The sequence below is a fragment of the Equus przewalskii genome, chromosome 1 (genome assembly GCF_037783145.1).
Source record: "Equus przewalskii isolate Varuska chromosome 1, EquPr2, whole genome shotgun sequence".
Classification (NCBI taxonomy): domain Eukaryota; kingdom Metazoa; phylum Chordata; class Mammalia; order Perissodactyla; family Equidae; genus Equus; species Equus przewalskii.
The window spans coordinates 32,252,788-32,276,941 of NC_091831.1; the positions used below are offsets into that span (position 1 = coordinate 32,252,788).

Consider the following 24,154-nt stretch of genomic DNA (forward strand, 5'->3'; position numbering starts at 1 on the left):
TTTCTAAATGGTTACTATGTGCACACAGAGGGAGAATTAGACAATTCTTACACTATAAAATTAGGTGGTCAGAAAATTCACTTTAGTCTGCTAAGAATTATCAAAACTGAGCATGTAATAATGTCTTGGCAGCATAAGATGGTTATCCATCAACATCTACAACCAGTCTTACCTACTTAAAAACAAAAATTACATACAATTACATTTTCTGAACTGCCACACAGTTAAAATTGCAGTTCAAATCAACAAACAAAACAAAACAAACAAGAAAAAAACGAACAGCCCCCACTGACCCATACACTCCATTAGAGATACCAAGTTAAATACTGGAGCCCAATTTTCATTCAAAAACTTCAGCACACTAATACTGCCTTGATATCTGAACTCTGGAATTATTTAGGTTGGGTTTCACACTCCTAAACACTCAACAACAAAGTCCAAAGACATTCTTGCCATATTCCTGATTATTTACTATTTGTATTAAACCGGCAAAATTGATCTATACTAGCCAATTCTAGACTTTACAGATTGTTTGATTGACAGACTAAAACTCATTTTACTAAAGTCGCACTTATAAGGGTGTTACTCTGAAGGATTAATTTTTAAAACATACAAGGGAGATTGGCATCAATCTTTGATAAACTGTCCCCTCTACAACTGTGGAAGGCTACAAATATTTTCCCTTACCCGTTCCCTTGAGTACTGGAGCAGCCTGGAGAATGGCTCAGGGAAGTGCTGCCAGCACATGGACTTTTCTTAGTGGACAGATCAAGTACACCGTCTGTAGAGACACAAAGAAACACCTGAGGATATTAAAAACTAGGAGCAAATGTGAACTGGATAGGCTAAAAATGACAAAGCAGTAGGTAGAGTCAACTAAGCAGACATACTAGCCATATATTTGAGTTATGAAATCCATTCATTAATAAAATTAGGATATTGTTCCTCCAGAAGCAACATAAATTTAGCAAAGCTTGTTATATCTAATATCTCTAAGAGTTAAGTATTTTATTAATAGGGCAAAAGAAAGGTAAAGCGTATCACTAAAGATGTTAAAATATAGTGAGATATAAGAAATAGCAGTATACACAGTATGAGGTTCTGCAATAGAACTATTAGACTCCATTTTCTAAATTTCCTTGACTAAAGCATATGAGTTTTCAATGCCACAATTTCATTCAAATTGTAAAACCAAACTCCTCAAGAGCTAAGTCTATCTAAAAGATGAAAAGTATATAAAAGTTTGATTTAGCAAATTTTATTTATTTAAATTTTTTATTTATTTTTTTTTCCATATTCTCCCCAAAGCCCCCCAGTACATAGTTGTAGGTCTTTCTAGTTCTGCTATGTGGGACATCACCTCAGCACGGCTTGATGAGCGGTGCTAGGTCTGTGCCCAGGATCCGAACAAGCAAAACCATGGGCCACCAAAGCAGAGCTTAAAGTACTCAGCCATGGGAACGGCCTGAGAAAATTTTAAATAATACAAAAGTCACTTTAAAGTACAAGCCTAAAAGTCAATTTACATACACACACACACACACACACACACACACACAATACAAGATAATCTGTAAGATGAATCAATTGTTAACTATTTATAATTTGCATGTGTCCTCATTACTTTTTTGGACACATCTGAAAAAAATTGTATATGTGGATTCAATCGTTTGGAAAAAACCTGCAGAGATTCAGAATTCACTTGCTGATCTTTATAAACAAGGTTTTTTGATTAATAAGCTATTATAAATTGGTGGGCAAATTTTAAGGAAAGAAAGAAGGAAATAGTCTTGATACTGACAACAGCCTAGAGGTTTAACCATTTTCTTACTGAAGCTAAATTCATGTTCTTAGAACATAAAATTAGAACTTACTTTCCCCACAAAGACTTTTTCCCCCTTACAGACGTGTCTAGCAAAGAAAATTCATAGTCTGGACAACTTTTAAAGCTGCCATTTTGTCCAAAATCAACTGAGTAAGATAATACTCAACGTCTGTGATTTTCAACTGGCCAGCAAAGAGGTCTTGCTATCTAGTTATGTTAAAAACCACCCCAATATAGAACCCACTTAGGACTTGTCTGGGGACATTTTACCTCCCTATTTTTAGGCTGTTAGAAATAAATACGTAACTGAGCTTATAAACCAAAAAAGCCCACATTGATACAAAATAAGTGTTGTCTCATGAATATTTCTAAAAACATAATTGTAAACTTACAGAACCAAGCATCCTATTAGACATCTAACTCAATTAGATATCTAACAAGCAAATGTACTGCTTGTAAAATATTTCCAAGCAAAGATAATATTATTTAAAGACTTCTAAGTCTGTCTAATCAAATAGGCAACCTATTTTAAGTCTACCACTAAAAATGTGATTTAAGTTGAAAACACACTAAAATCCATTTAGGAAATATAATTTTAAAAAGTTTGTTCATCTTAATCTTATCATCTAGTTCAAATTTCTCTTGTTAAGTGCATGCTGTAAACACAACATACCTCTTAAGCATAACACTAGCTGTAACAAGTTAAATTAGACTAAGTGGTATTTTTGTATGTTAATCTCCATTACTAATACTTTAAATACAACCTCCATGCTGTCATTTTCCTACTGTAAATCTGAAGCTTTTAACGCAATATTTAAAGAGAGTTTTAATGAAAGCTACCAATCTATGGTAAAGAAAACAATCCTCAATAAAACAGAAGAGAAGAACTTGGCAAATACAGTAACCAAAGGGAGACTGATCAATGTGAACACAGGACAACTAGGAGGTCTCCTGCTAGGTAATCTCTCACGACTTATGAGATTTTGATTGCTGTTCACTACATAGAAACAGGAAAAAGCAAAGGAAAACTATTCAAAAAAAATTCTTTAAGAAGCAACTAAAGCCCCTCAATTAAGTGTAAATCTTTGATAAATTACTTGCAATAGGCAAAAAAAAGTCTTTTTGGTTCTAATAAGAATTAAAATTTATTTTGCAAAATAAACATGTACTCATTTCCAATAAATCCACATCTCATAACCTTTCTGCATACTCAAGATTTCTATGACAATAAAATATTAGTACACACATCACCAATTTACAATTTGTAGTGGTTTAAACAATGGCAGAGTTGAAATGCTCATTTCATCTTTGTGAAATTAAAGGTAAAACGAGATCGCAAAGCAACAGGAATATTTTATGTACTTGAGAGTAAACTTTCCAAAGATTCAAGAAATATTTCCTAAGTAAAATTGATAACCTCTTAACCTTTTCACTAAATTAGGATCCTCACCAACCAATTACCATTTGGGAATACTCTAAGGTTAATTCATAATATACTGCATGTATGTATGTGCTTGTCTATTTATAAAACACTGAAGACACTTAACAAGCTGAAGCGTGTCTACTGTCTTCTCAATACTTCTAACCCTAGGAATTTCTCTTTTAAAAATGCAAATAATATGTATTTTTGTCTTATTTTCAGAGTATAATTTCTTTTACTTAACATGACATATTTATTTCTCAAATAGGTACTAATCCTAGAACGTTGACGGATAAGGGGAAAAACAATTTTTCATAGGGGTCTTAAAAACAATGGATATGACAATGCTTTGGAAAGTATAAAATGCTTACATAAATACCAAGTAACTTAAAGATCAGGAACAACTGTAACCATCTAACTTTCCTGAGTGGTGCATCAATCATGACTATGAACTACTGAAAGGTAAGACTGTCACTTTATCTGTACTTTTCTATCACCGCATAGTCAGGAATAATTAAGAATCACATTAGTTTTTATCCTATTATTACATCTGGCATCCTACTTGCCAATAATTTTTTTTCTCCCCAAATTAAAGTATTCTGATTGGACAGAGGAGATCTTGACATCAAACCATACCTTGTTCGCTAGGTTCTGACTGAGACTTTCTGACAGTAAGGTCCAGAGGTGAGTCTTGGTCAGCCATGAGAAGTTTGCTGAGCACAGGGTTCTGAGCAGTTGCAGCCGTGGGAGAGGTGGTGACTGGAGATGCTTTCGGCAGGCTTTGGTTCTTTGTGCTATTGGGCTGGCTGGGGTCCTGAGTAGAGCTATTTTTTGAGGTATATTCAGCAGCAAATTGTTGGATCATTCGCTGCATGATCTCACGGGCCACTAGGGGAATATTGGGGTCGGAGACCCAGGGACTGTCTGTAAACAAAGATTTATTAACTTTTAAAGTGGGACAATGTACTAAAAAAGACAGCTTTCAAGCAAACATAAAATTTCATTTTTTTCTTAAAATGCAATATCCTAAAAATAGTATTCCCTCAGTTATATTTTTAATCTCACATCTTATGAATATCAGATTTATAAAAATAAAATTTTCATAAAATTATTTCTAAACATCCCCCCATCCACACCCCAGGATCATGAAAGCACATAAAGGGATAACAAAAGGGATAACAAATAGTATATCTTATGGGCAAGAATCACTTACCTGATACAGAAATCCCAAAACCCTTCTTTCATGAAATAATTACTCCCCTGTTTATCACCTACTGGTCACATCTGGTTTCCCCAAGATTTTTCCTCAGCTATCTCTTCCTAAATTGTTGAAGAATGGATTACTCAATTCATGAGTGCTTAATTTACCTTTTGTTAAAGATTGAAGGCACACCAAGATTGTAAATGGAGATCTTTAAAATTAAGATCCACGACAGGCTACGGCAATAGTTCTCACACTTTAATGTTCATCAGAATCACTTTGAGGTCTTGTAAAAACAGATTGCTGAGTCCTAGTCCCAGTGTTACTGATTCAGCAGTTCTAGGGTGAGCTCAAAAACTGGTATTTCTAACAAGTTTCTAGATGTTGCTGGTCGGGGACCATAATTTTAGAACCTAATTTTAGGCTAGGAATTTAAATGCCAAATCTCAAAAGCCTGAGGCCATGTATCTTCCATAAGTTATTTAAATACACTGTCAACTATTAAACACAATAGCTAGGGAAGTAATGAAATAAATATCTAAGTTATCAATTTCTAATCAGTATTAATTTTAAAATAAAGACGATAGGAATTCATTAACTCATTCAGCGCTGGAGGGACCTTGAAGGTCAAATGGGGTAAAATAAAGGGAATATGTTTTATATTAAATATATTATCATCATTTCTCTATCATCACCAGACTATCAGGGACACTAAGATTCTTGAGAACAGAGATTATGTTTGCCTATCTCTGTATTCTCAGCACCTAATCTTGCCTAGTGTAAAGTATGCATTCTTATTAGTTGAGTATTAAGTGGATCAGTGAACTCAACCAACATCAAACAGTTCTTTTTTTTTTTTAAACAAATGAGGGAAATGTGATCTAAAGAGTAAGTGGCCTCTTCAAATTTGTATAGATGGTCAGTGGTACACCCTTGATTAAAACTCTCCCCCTAATCTTAATGTTCCACCTGTGATCTTCACCATCCTACCACACTTCTGAGGCTTTAGAAGACTGTTCTCAGAACACCTGAGTTTCATTGGTCTTTTAAAAATTAACTACACAAGGTAAATTACTTTATCCCTAGTATTTTGGAGCTATAAGGAACTTAGGTTGATTTATAAACTTTGAGAAAAACTGACTCGTTACTATTAAAATCTAAAATCTCCACAAAAAACCAAACACACCATCAAAACTTCATAGGACTTCTAAGAACACACAATTTTTTTCTGAAGGACAATATTCAATACCACAAGATGGTTATAAAGTCAGAACACTTATTTAATTCTCTGGAGTTTAATGAAGTTTGCTCTACCAATACTGATATTTCTGTTCTACTAAAGTATTTCTAACTCTAAGTTTCCTCTATTAAGAGAGACTGTGAGTAAGCTGGATGGTTTAAGAATAAAGGTATTCAATTAGGTAAGGTTCAGAAGTTACTACAATCACTAACAATGGTTCCTTAAATGTTTTAATAAACATTTTAGCCATACATTGTTTTTTAAAATCTCTCTACTGAGTTTTCTTATTAACATTCGTTTACCTTTCCACTTAAGATCTATTTTTTCCTTATATAGCATACAATCCTCCAAATGAGACTGTATATAATTTCAAGTTTTAATGTATTAGCTATCTTTTTATCTCCTGAAAAGTTGGAGAATATCTAACAGAGGAAAGTTTCCAAATAGGAAGCAAAATGAAGTTAGTTATGAGATGTCTTTGTGTTTAACTACATTGATAAATATAATTAAAAAGATTTGTGAAGAGTCAAAGATTTTAGGATAAAGACCATAAATTGCTACCTTTGAGCTTTAAACGCCTGCAGCATATTTTGTCTTTGTTGAATGAATGACTAATGTAATCATGAAACACAATTCATGTTTATGAATCAATGACATCTCTGCCATTTGAATTTCTGCATCATTTGAAACTTTCTTGAACACATTTCATTCTTTCACTTACTTAAAACAACATCTATAAACCTAGCTATGCCTAGGGAAACATGCACAATTGTGTCAAATGAAAACTATAGAAAAACATGTAAATGCTACATCACAGCCACCTGTATGTTCAAAAAATGCAAATCTAACTTTTAGAAAAATGTCAAATTTTTCAACACAAGTGACAAAGAAAGCTGAAAAGAAATATGATTATGATAGTTGGGGAAGGCATATTGTTCTTAAACTGGAATTAGAGTCCATAATACAAAAGCCTACTTTTATTGCATCTGTGGTTCAACCTACCTATGTATAACCTTTTCATACTCAATTATTTAAAACATACAATTTTCAATATTTGGAAACAAAGGACTAAATTCAAATAGCCGAATTATTTATTAAATACAAAATAGTCTCTTCAGGCTAAATTGCCTGTCATATCTCTGGATATTGAACATTTTTGGTATTAATTTGAAGAGTACTAATGCCCATCTTTGAGATGTTTCCAAGATGATTAATAAAATATCTAAAAATAACAATATTAACACATAAAGCAAAGGGGAAGACCTCCACTTGCAAAAAAAACAGTTCTTTTTCTGAGCATCATATCCCAGTATATAGACAAAAACACAACTTAACTCTACATAAAATTTCAGAGGATTCTCTCAAGGTCTCTCTTGAGCCTGATTCCAAGGCAAGAATTTCTCCCCTAAAGTTTATGTGCCCAAAAGTTTAATTTCTAAACAAGAAAACTTAAAAGAACTTTACCATAAATTATTCCTACATGACAAAGGGATGGGAATAGTAGAGAAGCAAGCTACAACTCTCTCTACGAATCTGCTTATGATGACCTTATTAACTCCCTCTAGGCAAAGAGTGGATGAAAAGTGCTTCCTCCAAGTAAATTAGGAAGTTTGCTGCAGATTAGACCCATGACTCAGTACACATTCTAAAGGAGAGGAGCAGCAGAGAGAGGAAGTGTAAGGTTATTTTATTTAGTTAATAAACTGACAGAACAGATCTATCAGTCATTTATACTTTGTGAATTACTTTAATAAAACAATCAAATGATCATAACACTAAGAAAATTACTATTTTTGAACATAATTTTGGAATTCAGGGTATTTTATGGGGATGGTAAGGTGAGCATGGGAGCCTCAGTCGAGAGCTTTAGGTCAGAGGATGCAGGAGGGTATTAGAAGAGAAGTGAGGATGTACTAAAAGATTTAATTTTGCCTAGGCATCTGATCAAAGAAATTTTTTTTAAGTGTCACTGAAAACAATAATCTTGTGCATTCCTTAACTTTATATGACACTTCACCTCATATTCCCTTTTGAAAATATTGATCTCATTACAGAGAAGCTCAGCTGGTCTCCAACTATAACCAACCCACTAGAATCAGCACTTATCAGACTTAACCAGTGTACAGGCAAAAATCACCCTTCAAACTTCAGAGGGAATTTCTAGAGGAATGAGAGGTATAAACTAGAACATATGAAGAAATATCAAAGAAAGTGGAATCACTAAGTCTCCTTAAGATTAAATAAGAATTTCAGGATTATCAGAAGTTCGTAGAAAACTTCTAAAGAATCTATCATAGTAACCCCATCTTGGAATTAGAGGAAAGGCGTAACTAAAGAATACAAATCCATTTAGAAAGAATTTCTTGAAGGTAAAGACTCTTCACTAGAAAAGATCATGAAGGGAAGCTTCCTGAAGGTCTTTGCTGATGGCAATTATGCTTTGTGGACACAGAAAACAAATGTAAAACTAGCCTACAAAAGTTTCAAGGAGAAAGACAAACTGAGAAATGCAAGCAGTGGAGCTATTAAATGCCACCTCAAATGTACAGGGGAAAGTTTTCATATATAATAATGAATTTCTTTCTCTAATCTGAATAATTTAAAAAGTTTTAGGGAAACAAGACTATATCAAGAAGAAAAAAATGCTTGCAAATCTAATTTTAAGATATAACTTTACATTTTCTCCCCAAATGAAATTTCAGTGAGGACTTACTAAAATTTCACATAGTTGGCTTTATGGTTATAAGTGATTAAAACAGTGACTGCTTATGTAAGAAAATTTGTCTAGCAAAATACAGAACTACTGAGACCTTACAATTTTTAGACTTTCATAATAATTTTAAGAACTGTTTAACTAAAACTTACATGGCACCATCACTTGAGTGAAAAGGAGAGAGAGGAGTTGCCTTACCCTACTCCAAATTTAACTTGACCAAAGAAATATAGAGAATTATAAAGTGTATTATCAATAAAGAAAAATATTTTTTAAAGTAACTCTTTTTAAAAATGACACTGAAATTAAGGAGATTAATTTAAGACAAGCAGATGCTAAATGTCATTCTTCACTGGAACCAACCTTTTCTATAAAAGACTGCATTGAGGAACTCTTCTGCTTGTCTCTCGAATCGAATGATTTTTGCTTGCTCTTGTTTAAGCAGAGCTTCTTGCCCAGCTCCCGAAGCTGGTTCATCCAGACCGACTAAGTGTCCCTGCAAAAATATGTGATGAAATATTTGCACAAAAATCTTTCCCCTTTCAATATCAAAAGCACAGATGCAAAATCAAAGACAAATGTTAATAACAGATAAGACAAATAGGTTTACAATACAATTAAAATACTTCAAAACTTTACATCAGGATAAGATTTATCTTCACAAAACTATAAAAGCGAAGTGAATATATAAATATACTTTGGGTGTTTATCCATGTTTTTTGATCGTGAGTTTTATTTAAAACTTACAGGTAAACTCTAAACTATAACTACTAAAGGGAAAATTTCCTTGAGGATTCAAATATATTGGTTCTTATTACACTACAGCAATAATTCAGACAACTAAGACAAAAAGATACCTTAAATCCCATGTCTCATTTGAGAATCATGTCTGCCCTCCTAGTATGAGATCTATTTTCCCCAGATACAAAACAAACACTTTTAAAGGACAATTAGGAGGAAAAATTCGGAGAATATATTTGACTGCATAATTCTGTCCCTAGAGTACTATTTTACAAACTGTATCTTTCAAATCATTAGTGGGCTGTGAAATTAACAGGTCAAAACTAGCATTTAGAAAAGAACTGAAAAATAGAGTGCATTGCATGTTCTAAGGGTAAACGTTTCAGTATCTTAGGGAAACACCTCACTATCATATATATCCTCGACCAGGTTTGCAATACAAAGTGGATCCTGATCAGAAAGTCTGCACTAGAATGAGGAAAATGCTGCACTACAGTCATGTCACCGACCCTGAATCTGCTCTCAGACTGCACGAGCACTGGACTAGGTCAACAATGCTTTGCATTTACTTCCACTCTTGTAGCTAATAAACAAACAGGAATCTATGATAACAGAAAATAAGAGTATAAAGAAAAGCAAAGTACATCTTTTAAGTGTTAAGTGCTAGTGCATATAATTTACTTTGAATCATGGGAATGTATCAACACATGCATTTACTTATATCATGGAAAACTTAAAAGTGCTCTAAACTTAAAAATGGGCACATAACTTGGCACAATGAAAAGAAAGAACAAGACATTGAAGGCATGTTATGATCCATAAATGACTTCCTCAAAGATTTTTAAATACACCCAGAATATTTGCAACCAGCTTTCTATGATTTCCCCATCAACCGAATTGTCAGCAGTACAACCAAAATATGTATTTTGCAAATAGTTTTCTAATATGAAGAACTCACAATGATCCCTTAACATTTCTGTATAAGACATAAGTTTGCCACAAAATTTGTTTAAAAAATTTTAAATAAAATATTTCAAGTGTTATAAATCATTAAGAAAACCTTTATCACAGCTGTATTTGCCGACATTCTTTTTTATGGACTAAAGAAATTATTAAGAATAACTTTTTGAAATGAATCACAAATAAAATAATCTAATTTTGATAGAGATTTAACATTTAAAAGGTATTAGGAACAAGTATTAGAGTCCAATAAAATCCTCAATTGTATTATACTTTAATGTCATTTCATTGTTTAGTGATTTTTAAAAGTCAGACATCACATGGCATACATTGTACTTAACTCCTTAGTCCTACATTCAGTCACTTCAGTCAGACTTTGAACACAGTATCTACACTTAAACTACGTTTAATATAGCATTCAGGCTACTTTCTAATCTGAACCAACACAGAACAACTAATCTAGCCGTACTCAGTAAGGCAGGTGCCACGCGTTCTTTCTTGAATCAAATAATTACCAATTTTATCAACATGGACTCTGTAATATACAGATTACTTTTAGTTGGCTCACATCAATTACAGTCACACCTATTTGTTGTGTTTTCCAAGAATTTTACTGAGATATAATACACATACCATACAATTCACCCATTTAAAGTGTAAAATTCAATGATTATTTTAGTATATTCAGAGAGGTATGGGTCCATCGCCATGATCTAATTCATACCCCAAAAGGAAATCCTGTATCTATTAACAGTCACTCCCCATTCTCCCACTTGCCCCAAACCTAGGCGACGACCATACTACTTTTTGTCTCTACAGACCTGCCTATTCTAAACATTTCATATAAATGGAATCATACAATATTCAGGTTTTTAGCGACTGACTTCTGTCACCTAGAAGTTTTCAAGGCTCATCTAAGTTGCAGCATGCATCAGTACTTACTTCCCTTTTACTGCCAAATAGTATTTCATTGCATGGATATACCATATTTTACCCATTCATTGGTTGATAAACGTGAGATGTTTTTACTTTTTTGGCTACTACGATATGAATAGCTACTTTTAATATTTGTGTGTAAGTTTTTGTGTGGACGTATATTTTCATTTCTCTTGGATATATACTTATGAGAGGAATTTTGGGATTATATGTTAACTATGTTAACCACTTTGAGGAAGTGCCAAACCATTTTCCAAAGTAGCTGCACCATTTTATTGTATTTCCAACAGCAATGAGGGTTCTGATTTCTCCACACTTATGAACACTTGTTATCTTTTTGATTATACCCATCCTAGTACATGAGAAGTAATATCTCATGACTTATATTTACATTTCCCTAATGACAAATGATACTGAGCATCTTTTTATGTGCTTATTGGCCAAATATCTTCTTCCAAGAAATGTCTTTTCATATGCTTTGCCCAGTTTTTAATTGGGATATTTACCTTTTTAGTGTTAAGTTCTAAGAATTCTTGATATACTCTGGCTGCAAGTCCATTATCAGATATATGATTTACAAATATTTCTCTCATCTTTGAGCTTTCTTATGACTTCACTGATTCTACTGTACAAAATTTTTGAATTTCAATGAATTCCAATTTATCATTTTTTTCTTTTGTCAACTATGCTTTTGGTATTGTATCTGAAAAACTAGTGGCTAACTCAAGGTGATGAAGATTTACTCCTGTATTTTCTTCTAAAAGTTTCATAGTTTTAGGACTTACTTTTAGGTCTATGATCCATTTCAAGCAAATTTTTGTGTATGTATAAGAAAGGGATCTAACTTGCTTTGTGAAAAGTCATTGGCCATAAATTTTACTTCTGGGCACTCAACTATATTCCACTGATCTATGCATCTATCTTTACGTGACTATCACACTATGTTATCATTGTAGTTTTAGTAAATTTTAAAATTGGGAAGTGTGAGTCCTCCCAATTTGTTCTTTTATAAGACTGTTTTGGCTATTTGGGCGGGGGGGGGGGTCTCCTATATTCTCATATGAATTTTAGGATCAGCTTGTTAATTTCTGAAAAAAAAGGAAGCTGGGGTCTTGATACAGAATGCAGTAATCTGCAGGTCATTTGGGGGAGTAATGCCATCTTCGTAATATTGTCTTCCTTTCCATGAGCATGGGATATCTTCCCATTTACTTAGATCTTCTTTAATTTCTTTCAAGAATGTTTTGTAATTTACAGTGGATGAGATTTACACTTTTGTTAAATTTATTTCTAAGTATTTTATTCTTTTTGATGAGACTGTAAACGGAGCTGTTTCCTTAATTTCATGTTCAAATTGTTCATTGCTAGTGTATACAAATACAACTAAATTTTTTTAAGTGCTGTATTCTGTAACCTCATTGAACTTACTTATTTCACTCTAATAGTGTTTTGTAGATTCCTTAGGATTTTTTCTCCCCAAACCCCCCTGGTACATAGTTGTATATTATAGTTGTGGGTCCTTCTAGTTGTGGCATGTGGGATGCTGCCTCAGCATGGCTCGATGAACGGTGCCATGTCTGCGCCCAGGATCCGAACCAGCGAAACCCCGGGCCACCAAAGCGGAGTGCATGAACTTAACCACAGGGCCAGCCCCAGGATTTTCTATACACAACATCATGTCATCAACAAACTCAGATACTTTTACTTCTTCTTTTGCAATCTGGGTAACTTTGGTTTCTTTTTATTGCCTAATTTCCAAGGCTAGAACCTCTTGTACAATGCTGAATATAAGTAGTGAGAGTGAACATCCTTATCCTCGTTCCTGTTTCAGGGGGGAACTGTTCAGTCTTTTACCATTAAGTATGTTAGCTGTGTATTTTTGTAGGTCAGGTTGAGGAAGTTTCCTTCTATTCCTAACTTGTTGGTTGTTTTTATCCTGAAAAGATGTTGGCTTTGGTCAAATGCTTTTTTGGGAGGGCACCTATTAGAGATGATCATGTGGTTCCTGTCACTTATTCTATTAATACATTGTATTACATTAACTGATTTGGGGTGTTAAACCCACCTTGCATTCCTGAGAAAAATCTCATTTGGTAACAATGTACATAGTTTTTACACGTTGCTAGAGTTGGTTTGCTAGTATTTTGTTGGAATTTTTGTGTTGGTATTTAAAGTGATACTGGTCTGTGGTTTTCTTTTCTTGTGATGTCTTTGTCTGGTTTTGGTATTCAAGCAATACGGGCCCAACAATATGAGGAAGTCTTTCTTCCTCTCTACATTATAGAAAAGTTAGTGAAGAAACGGTATATTACTTCTCTTAAAAATATCTGGTAGAATCACTGGTGAAGACATCTGGCCATAGGCTTTTCTTTGATGGAAGTTTTAAAATCACTAATTCAATCTCTTTACTTGTTCTAAGTTGTACCAGTTTCCTAGGGCTACTGGAACATACTACCACAAACTAGATGGCTTAAAACAGCAGAAACTTACACTCTTACATCTCTGTAATCTAGAAGTCTGAAGTCAAGATGTCAGTAGGGCCATTCTCTTTCTGAAAGCTCTAAAAAAGAGCCTTCCTTGCCTCTTCGCAGCTTCTGGTGCTCTCCCCAGCAATCGCTGGTCTTTCTTGGTTTATGACAGCATAACTCCAATTTCTTCCTCCATCATTACATGGCATTGTTCCCTGTGTGTCTGTCTGTGTTTCCAACTCTCTCTCCTTAGAAAGACACCAGTCATTGGACTTAGGACCCACTCTAATTTACTATAACCTCATCTTAACTTGATTACATCTACAAAGACTTTATTTCCAAATAAGGTCACATTCACAGGTAACCAGGGGTTAGAATTTCAATATATCTTTTTGGGGGACACAATTCAACCTGCAAAATGTATGTCTGTTCAGATTTCTATTTCTCTTTAGGTTAGTTTCGGTAGTTTGTCTTTCTAGGCATTTGCCTATTTCACTAAATTATCTAATCTCTTGGCAAATATACTGTTCACAGTATTCCCTTTAAAATCGTTTTATTTCTGTAAAATCAGTAGTGATTTCTCCTACATCATTTGTGATTTAGTAATTTGAGTCACCTCTCTTTTTTTCTGGATCAGCACAGGATAAAGGTTTATCAATTTCGTCGATATTTTCAAAGGACCAACTTTTGGTTTTGCTAATTTTCTCTATTTTTCTATACTATTTCATTTATTTCTGCTAACAGGAAGGAAGTAATCATTATTAGTTCCTTCTCTCTGCTTGCTTTAGATTTAGTTCACTCCTCTTTTTCTAGACTCTTAAGGTGGACAGTTAGGGTATTGACTTGACATATGTAATACAGGCTTTTACAGCTATAAATTACCTTCTAAGTGCTGTTAGCTACATCTCATAAGATTTGGTTTTGTTTTAATTCATCTCAAACTATATTCCAACTTCCTTTGTGATTTCTTCTTTGATATATTGATTACTTAGAAGTACGTTAATTTCCACATATTTGTGAATTCCTCACATTTTCTCTGTAATTGATTTCTAATTTCATTCCACTGTGGTTGGAAAACATATTTTTGTATGACTGCAATCCTTTAAAATTCCCTTTTTTATGGCCTAGCATATGGTCTCTTCCTGGAGAATGTTGCATGTACACTTGAGAAGAATGAGTAATTTGCTCTTGTTGGGTGGAGTGTAGATGTCTGTTAGGTCCGGTTGATTCAGAGTGTTGTTGAAGTCTTTCATCTTTGTTGATCTCCTGCCTAGATGCTCTATCTATTACTGAAAGTGGGGTATTGATGTGTCCAACCATTACTGTGTAATTGTTTACTTTCCCCTCCAATTCTGTTGAATTTTGCTTCATGCATTTTCAGGCTCTGTTGTTAGGATGTAATTTATGTTTTCCTGACAGACTGACCCTTTTATCACTAGAGAATGTCCCTCTTTATCTCTAGGTTTATTGAAGTCTATTTCCCTGGCAGTGCGCAGCCTCAGATATCACTTCACAGGAGGCTGTCTTGAGCAGGTGCACTCCCTCTGTCTACTAGGAACGACTGTGGGTTCAGGTGGGCTCACTGGAAATTATACTTTCTTGGGAATTATTCTCAGCCTACTGTGCCTGGAGTAGACCTCCACTCTGAGTAAAGGCTGAGTGAGGGAAGCGAGCCCTAGGCCTTTAGACCTCTCCTGACTGGAAGAAAGCATCTGCAACAAGAAGCTAGAAGGCATGAGAGATGCCTAGTCAGACCTTCTTCCTCAGAGCAGAGCTTCCTTTAAGCTGAGCTCAGGGAGGTGGTCAGAGAAAGTGACCAGTCAAATGCCAAACTCTTGTTTTTACTGAGATTTAGATTTTTTTTTAAACAAATGATTCTCCATTTGCTGTGTGCCCTTAAGATAATTATTTCCAGAGTTTAAATGATTGTTTTAAAATAAGTTTCAACAGTTAAATGGTTGTTTTACTTACTTGTTTTTATCTAGAATAATAACCAAAGATAAAAACTATACACAAAAATCATACACTTTTTTCAAGTGCATCTTGTTACCAAGTTAAAAATTTATAGCAATGATGTATAAACAAAACATAGCTCATCCTCCGTCACTATACATACACATACCAAAATTAAATGAACCAACAAGAACAAACAAGTTCATATGACATAGAACTAATAAAGCTAATGTAATAGCCAGTAGATAGAAAGTAAAACAATTCATGTTATTTCTCCTTCCCTGTATCTGAATTCTAAAGAGAGTCATAAATGATGCACGGTATGGCAAAAAAAAATAAATAAAATGAAGTGACATATTCTTCTGTAAATCAAAAACCACTGTTCTTCTTTGCATTTATTATCCCTACTTATTAAAGAACAGCTTGTTTGCCCAGAACTAAATAGGAATAAAGTGGGAGATTTGAACTGTAATTTATGTGTCCTAGGAGTTGGTTCCTTCAGGATTCAGGAATTTGTCCACCTAGACTGGTTGGTTCATAGCTGGAGGTGATTCTGTCATATCAGAATCTACTGTGAACTTCTTAAAAGTATATACCTAGAACTTACTCCCAGAGCTTTTGATTCTGTAGCTCTCGAGCAGGGAGTAGTCATTATGTTTTTTAAAAGCTCTCCCACTAATAAAGAACTAAAAAAAGCATCAGTATCATACCTTTAAAATTATTATTTATTTAGAACAAGTCTTAGTATTTGGGAAAGCAAATCCTCACTTGTTATTTACATTTTAAAAATGTCTTGGCCATTCTACCTTTATTCTTTCAGATTATATTTAAAATCACTTAGTCAATTCTGCTCCCACCACCACAAGCTCCCCAAAGACGCTATGTTTTGATGTAAATAGCATTATAGCCATACGCTGCATAATGACATTTAGATCAACGACAGACCACATATACAATGGTGGTCCCATAAGATTAGTACCATATAGCCTATGGGTGTAGTAGGCTGTATCATCTAGGTTTGTGTAAGTACACTCTATGACATTTGTATAATGACAAAACACCTAACAACACACTTCACAGAATGTATCCCTGTCATTAAGTGGCACATGACTATACTTAGAAAATAATTCAGGAAGAAGTAACATCTTTAAAAATATTCTAGGGGGCTGGCCCCGTGGCCGAGTGGTTAAGTTTGTGTGCTCCGCTGCAGGTGGCCCAGTGTTTCGTTGGTTTGAATCCTGGGCGCGGGACATGGCACTGCTCATCAAACCACGCTGGGCGGCGTCCCACATGCCACAACTAGAAGGACCCACAACGAAGAATATACAACTATGTACTGGGGGGCTTTGGGGAGAAAAAGAAAAAAAATAAAATCTTTAAAAATAAATAAATAAATAAATAAAAATATTCTGGGCGGGGGGCCGGCCTGGTGGCGCAGCGGTTAAGTTTACATGTTCTGCTTTGGCGACCCGGGGTTTGCCAGTTTGGATCCTGGGTGCAAACCTATGCACTGCTTATCAAGCTATGCTGTGGCAGGTGTCCCACATATAAAGTACAGGAAGATGGGTACGGATGTTAGCTCAGGGACAGTCTTCCTGAGCAAAAAGAGGAGGATTGGCAGCAGATGTTAGCTCAGGGCTAATCTTCCTCAAAAAAACCCCCAAAAAACAATTACCCTGGGCCGGTCTGGTGGTACAGTAGTTAAGTTCACGTGCTCCGTTTTGGTGGCCCACAGTTTACAGATCCTGGGCAGTGACCTACACATCGCTCATCAAGCCATGCTGCAGTCGTGTCCCACGTACAAAATAGAGGAAGATTGGCACAGATGTTAGCTCAGGGACAATTGTCCTCAAGCAAAGAGAGGAAAATTAGCAACAGATGTCAGCTCAGGGACAATTTTTCTCACCAAAAAGAAAAAATTCATTCTTCTTTTTCAGGAACTGCTTTATATTTACCCAAGTAGGCTTTAATTGATCTCAATTAAAATTCTGTTTATTCATATAGTTCCCATATATTTATTATTTTACACTTTTATTGTCATTATCAAAAGAATGTTTCCTTTATTTTCTACTGCTATTGCTGGCATAAATAAAGAATACGTGTATGTGAAACTTAATTTTGTATACAGCTTTCAGAGGAAAGTATAGGTCATCTATCTTCAGTTGCTATGTTCTCTGCTTGTGTCAATTTTCCAATATCCTAAGGTAATTTCTTTTAAGGGAGCTGTGAGAGTTATAGGGAGAGGTAGAGGAAAAGAGAGGTGCAGAAGCCACCAACACTTTGTGGTCTGATGATCCATCACCCAAAGCAAGCAAGGAGATATAATACTGAACGGGTTGGAATCTTCTTCAACAGAAAAGACTTCAAGTTCTTTATGAAGCTTTTGGTTATCTTTAGCTACACAACATATATAACATACATACTCTTTTATCATCTTTCACTACTTTTTTTGGAATGGCAATAAAACAAATATCCAAAAGATGTTTTCAAATAAGGAGTTTACTCTTTCCTTTTCTCTACAATTTGAAGCAGCTCTCTCTCTGTAATACTAGAAATGCTAAAGGAAATTCTTCAGGATGAAGGGAAATGACACTACAAAACGCTGCTGAGAGAAAATAAAGGCAGCACAAATAAAAATGAGATAAACCATGATCATAAATTGAAAGACTCAATATTGTTAACATGGCAATCCTCTCCAAATTGAATCCATAGATTCAATGCAATCCTAATTAAAATTCTAAAAGGCTTTTTTGAAGAACTGATGTTGGTTTTATAATTTATATAGAAAGGTCAAGGACCTAGATTAGCAAAACAAGTTTGAAAAAGAAAACAAACTCGGAGGACTCACACTACTTGATTTCCAGATATACAGTAATCAAGGCTGACACCGTGGTATTGGCATAGAACAATGGCATAGAACAGAGTACACAAATATACATATGTATATATGGTCAACTAACAAAAATGCCAAGGTAATTCAATGAGGGGAAAGGAGGTTTTTTTTAAACAAATGGTGCTAGAACAAATGGATTATCTTACAAAATATAATAAACCTAAACACTTAACTCACATTATACACTCAAACTAGAAATGGATCAGATATCAAACTATAAGAGTTAATACTACTAAACTTCTGGAAGAAAATATGAGATTTTCTGGTGAGTTTGATATTGGATTAGGTAAAGATTTCTGGGACAGGATATTAAAAAAACTAATTTTAAGAGAAAAGATGGACAAACGGTTTTATACAAAATATATAAAAAACTACAACAGCTTAACAGTAAGTTTTCAAAAATGGGCAAAAGATTCAAACAAATGATTCACAGATATGCATAGAGAAACATGCTCAACATCACTAATCATCAGGGAAATGAGAATTAAAATCACGACATACCACTACAGACCCACTAGAATGTCTAAAGTTTTTTAGACCAACAATATCAAATGTTGGCAAGATATGGAAAACTGGAACTCCCATACATTGCTGATGCAAAGGCAAAATGGTTCAGTCACTTTGCTGAATCATATAGTAGTATCTTATAAAGTTAAATATACAACTACAACACTATCCAGTAATTCCAATCATACGTATTTATCCCAGAGAAATGAAAATATATGCTGAAAGACTTATACGTAAATAAGTCTAATAACCAACATCTGGAAACAATTCAGAAGTTCATAAAAAAGTGAATGGATAAGCAAATAGTGGTACCTCCATGCTACGGAGACCAATTCAGCAATAAAAAGGAAAAAAAGATTATATTCAAGACCAAGAATGAATATCAAAAAAGTATGCTAAGTGAAAAAAGTCAAATACAAAAGACCACATACTATATGACTCCTATTTATAAAATTCTAGAAAAGGTAAAACTACAGTGATGGCCTAGTCTGGGGGTCCAAGAAAAGGACTGACTATAAAGAGGCATGAGAAAACTTTTTAGGGTGAGGGAACTGTCCTGTACCTTGACTGTGCTGACAGTTATACAACTATACACATTTACCCAAACCCATTAATCTGTTCTCTTAAATGGATCAATTTTATTGTATATAAATATTACCTTAATAAAAATCATTAAAAATTGGTTCAGCATATTAAAGATACAAGATTCTAAATGTATCACTGAATTTCAAATCTTGAACTAATCACGAGATCAAAGAAACGATCTTTACTCATATTTTCAGAGTGACGTAGAAATGTGACACATATTTTCAAAACCTCATGTGACTCTCTCCTCAAGCAAACATACTTTTAGGTTGGAAAACAGTATCTTTTACTCATCATTCATTTCTTTGCATGGTATGCTGAATAGATACACTGTCAGTGGCTACAAATTCATGGCATTTCACCATTTTTGCTATACCCTTAGATATAAATCAAGACAAAGAGGCTGGCTGTGTCTCTGTTAATGAAGTTGTATGCAGATTGGCCAAAAAAGGGCGTGTGTACCTCAACAATTTCTCACCAAAGGCATCAGATCCCCTTAGAAAAATGGAATCCAGTACTGGAGCAGCAAAAGACAAGCTGAACTTAGAATATCTTTTATTAGAGAGTAAAAAAGTGCTCAAAAGCCAACTAAAAAATGTAGAAGGAATAATGGAGTTAGAAAAATCATCATTTTTCAAACTATCAGCAAAATAACTGATTCCAGCAAAAAATTACCATCAATACTAGAACTAAAATGGATGAAAGTTTGATGAGGAAAAGATATTTACATAGTCTCAAAGTATCTCTCCACAAATTACTTGTTAATTACAAGGGAAAAAATAGTAACAGTTCAGTGGAGAAACCTAGCAGACATCTTTGCCAAGTCATCAAAGTTAATACCACCTACTAAACTGGCATTGTGTACTTCATGCGATGCACTGACAAGGATACATTACTTATTTAATATTCCTGCTAAAAGATTATGACCTGAATTTAATGACAAAGAAACATCAGAAAACCTAAACTGAGAGACATTCTACAAAACAACTGGCCTGTACTCTTAAAAATAAAGTCAATGTCATTAAAAATAAATAAAGGCTGAGGAACCATTCTAGATTAAAGGAGACTAAAGAGTACTGAAAATCAAATTCAATGAGTGATCCTAAATTGGATTTTGCACTAAAGGGGAGGAGGGATAAAAAGCTATAAAGTCATTGGGAAAATCTGAATGAGATTCATATATTAGATAATATATCAACGTTAACTTTCCTGAATTTTGGTAACTGTAATGTGTACTTAAGTAAGTGCATCTCCCTATTCTTAGGAAATGTATATGGAAATATTTAGGAGTAAAGAGGTATAAGGAGTATGTCTATAAATTTCTTCTCCTATGGTTCAGGAAAATGTGTTATATGTAATACCTATGAGAGAAAGAATGAGAATGAATAATAAGGCAAATGTGGCAAAATGTTAACAATTAGTGAATCGAGCTGAAGGCTATATAACAGTTTTTGTACTATTCTTATAAAATTTCTATAAATGTGAAATTATTTCAAAGTAAAAAGTTACAAAAAAGTAGAGTGGACAAATGCTGAATCCTACTTTTGTCCCATAAGCCAGATCTCCTCTGTCTCTTCTTCTACCTTCTCCATAATCCCAGCTGTTTTGCCATTAAATTATATCTGGCTTATGTTATGGGTTGCTCTGATACAGTTCAGAGGAAGAGGAGCAAAGAGAATGGTAAGCAGGATACGGAAGTAACAACTTTCACGCTTGTCTCAATATCTCAAAGACCTGATGAAGGTATTCAAGACAAAATAAGAAATTTTCTGTCAAGGGCCAGACAGTAAATATTTTAGGCTTTGCAGGCCTCATACAGTCTCTGTTGCATCTCTCCATTTATTTTTTCTTAACCAAAAAACCCAACTCTTTAGTCTGAAGGCATTACAAAAACAGGCTGTGGGCTGGATTTGGAGACAGGCCATACTTTGCTGACCCCTGATAGAATTATTAAATTTCTCCAAGAATTGTAACAAAAACAGCTCCACTGGTCTCTAAAATAGCAAGGACATCACTGAATAAATAAAGCAACAAAATTATGGCAGTGTGGAAGTCAGTTCTTAGGGCAATAAACAGTTAATAAAGCTAAACTTTAAACAAAAATAAATATTACCATTTCTTACAGTTTCTTTTGTAACTAATATTTGTCACCTTATGAGTTTGAATGTTTTGAGGGGGGTAAGAACAGGGGAGGACGCTTACATAGGTGTTTATTTTCTTTTTAAGAGACAACACCTCAGGAAAGGAAATGGAAGAAATAATGACAAGTTTCACTTGGAAAAGGTAAGATGGCCTAGATTTCAGGAGTGTGATATAAAACTGAAGGGGCAACATTTTTAGAGCCATTCCTGTCTAAATTCAAGATCATTCCCACTCTGTACCTGGATTCTACAAATTTAAATGATATATATTTTCTTAATTCATAGCATGTGGTATAGACAATCTGGATATTAGAAGTATTTGTATGCATGCAGGTTTTGTAATAATTATGTTAGAAAGGCATACCTGAGTAGATCATGGGCCTATAGCTACAGCCATGTCCGCTACCCATGGCTTACTGACATTTCAAGCAATGAGCTAAAAAAAGAGCTGACAAGATGCAACTCATTGATTTAAATGCCACTCTCCTATGTCTTATTATTTTAAATGCCAGCAAAGCTTAGGGAAAATGGCTCCAGCATTTTAAATGCTCATACACAGCATAAACTGACCTCTTTAAGGTCATTTATCTGAAAAGAAACCTTCTTACCTCGTGTAAATTATCGCTTTTTACATTAACAAAATACGAATTGTTGTGCTTAATGAAATTTTTAAGGTATGTCAATGTTACCTTCAATTTTGTTAAGCAGACCAACAAGTTAAAGATAGCAAAACAACAAAGTTTGAAGCCTGAATACACAATCAAGAGTTAATATGGTATTCAAAACGTACAACAAACCTACCATTAACAACTCTTACTAGTATATCTAATTGCTATTACTGTTCATGAAAATTAAGTCTAAAATGTAAGTGACAAATGACTATTATTACCGTTATACTTAATTCGCCAGTATCTACAATCAGCATTTGCTGTTATAGTTTTTCTTCCATTATGCCCATACAGTTATCAAAAACATTAAAACACAAATGCAAGCCAATCCCCACAGTCAATGGCAAGGGTTTCTTATAACCTTCCACTGGTTGGAAATTAAGTTTATACTCCCCCAATTCTCATCCAGAACCCAATCTTGATCAGAAGACTTCCCGAATTTCTATCTGTTCTCCATAATGACTGTGGATATCCCTAGATACCCAAGACCATTATAAACACAAAGATATCCAACTGAACATTTGAGGCAACAGTATTATAAAGCCCAGCTGAGGGTACTCTTGCCTTTGTCTAGACTCTCACAGCACGTTATCTATACTGCTCTGACGGTACTAGTTTTATAACTTGTATTATGTTTACTTATACGTATATTTCTTACCTCCTCCACTAGACTATAGTTTCTTGAAAACAGCAACTGTGGCTAAAATTTCTTTCTAATCACTCACAGCACCTCTCTTTCGACCACAGTGCCTGGCACTTCTGACACAGTAAGAGCGAAATACATACATATTATTGATTTTAACTTTAGAAATAAGGTTAAAAGAAAACATTAAAAGAAATAAAAAGGCAAAGATTTAGTATTGTTGTCGATACTACCCAAAATGATCCACAAATTTAATGTAACTTCTAGTAAAATCCCAATGGCACTCTTTGCAGAAATATAAAAATCCATCCTAAAATTCATGTAGAATCTCAAGGGACCCCAAGTAGTCAAAAGAATCTTGCAAAAAAAACCCAACAAAGTTGCAAGTATCACACTTCTTAACTTCAACTTACTACAAAGCTACAATAATCAAAACAATATGGTACTGGCATAAAGACAGACACATAGAATAATGGAATCGAATAGACAGCCCAGAAATAAACCTTCACATATATAGTCAAATGATTTTTGACAAGGGTGCCAAGATCATTCAATGAGGGAAAAGACATTCTTTTCAACAAATGGTGTTGGGAAACTGGATATCCACATGCAAAAGCATCAGGTTGGATCCTTACCTTATATCATACACAAAAATTAACTCAAAATGGATTAAAGACTTAAAACTAGAAAACCCTTAAAAGAAAACAGGGGGAAAAGCTTTGTAACATTGGATTTGGCAATGATTTTTTGGCTATGACACCAAAAGAACAGACAACAAAAGTAAAAATAGATAAACTGGACTACATCAAATTTTTTTCAGTGAGGAAGACTGGCCCTGAGCTAACATCTGTTGCCAATCTTTCTCTTTTTGCGTGAGGAGGACTGGCCCTGAGCTAACATCTGTGCCAATTTTCCTCTACTTTGTATGTGGGACACTGCCACAGCATGGCTTGACAAGCAGTGTGTAGGTCCATGTTTGGGATCCAAACATGTGAACCCTGGGCTGCCAAAGTAGAGCAAATATTTGCAAATCATATATCTGATAAGGGTTTAATATTCAGAAAGAACTACAATTCAACAATAAAAGAGCAACTTGATTTAAAAATAAGCAAAGGACTTGATAAATATTTCTCCAAAGAACATATTTAAATGGCCAATACGCACGTGAAAAGATGCTCAATCTCACTAATCATCAGCGAATGCAAATCAAAACCACAACGAGAAACCACCCCACACCCATTATAGGATGGCTACTATAAA

At 34.4% G+C, this 24,154-nt stretch overlaps 1 protein-coding gene across 34 annotated transcripts in view; it reads right to left on the minus strand.

Annotated features, from left to right (window-relative positions):
- LCOR (ligand dependent nuclear receptor corepressor) overlaps window positions 1-24,154 on the minus strand; it is a 123,677-nt gene that overhangs the window by 32,696 nt on the left and 66,827 nt on the right. For 18 of the 34 annotated variants that reach the window (XM_070560176.1, XM_070560187.1, XM_070560195.1 and 15 more), the window contains 3 exons: window positions 8,763-8,895; window positions 3,882-4,169; window positions 688-781 (listed from right to left, as the gene is read on the minus strand). The exons of 4 other annotated variants lie outside the window; for them this stretch is intronic. In XM_070560176.1, the coding sequence (XP_070416277.1) occupies window positions 688-781; window positions 3,882-4,169; window positions 8,763-8,895 (515 nt within the window). The remainder of the gene's footprint in view (window positions 1-687; window positions 782-3,881; window positions 4,170-8,762; window positions 8,896-24,154) is intronic. 12 more of the 34 variants (XM_070560212.1, XM_070560244.1, XM_070560275.1 and 9 more) reach the window with 1 other exon arrangement.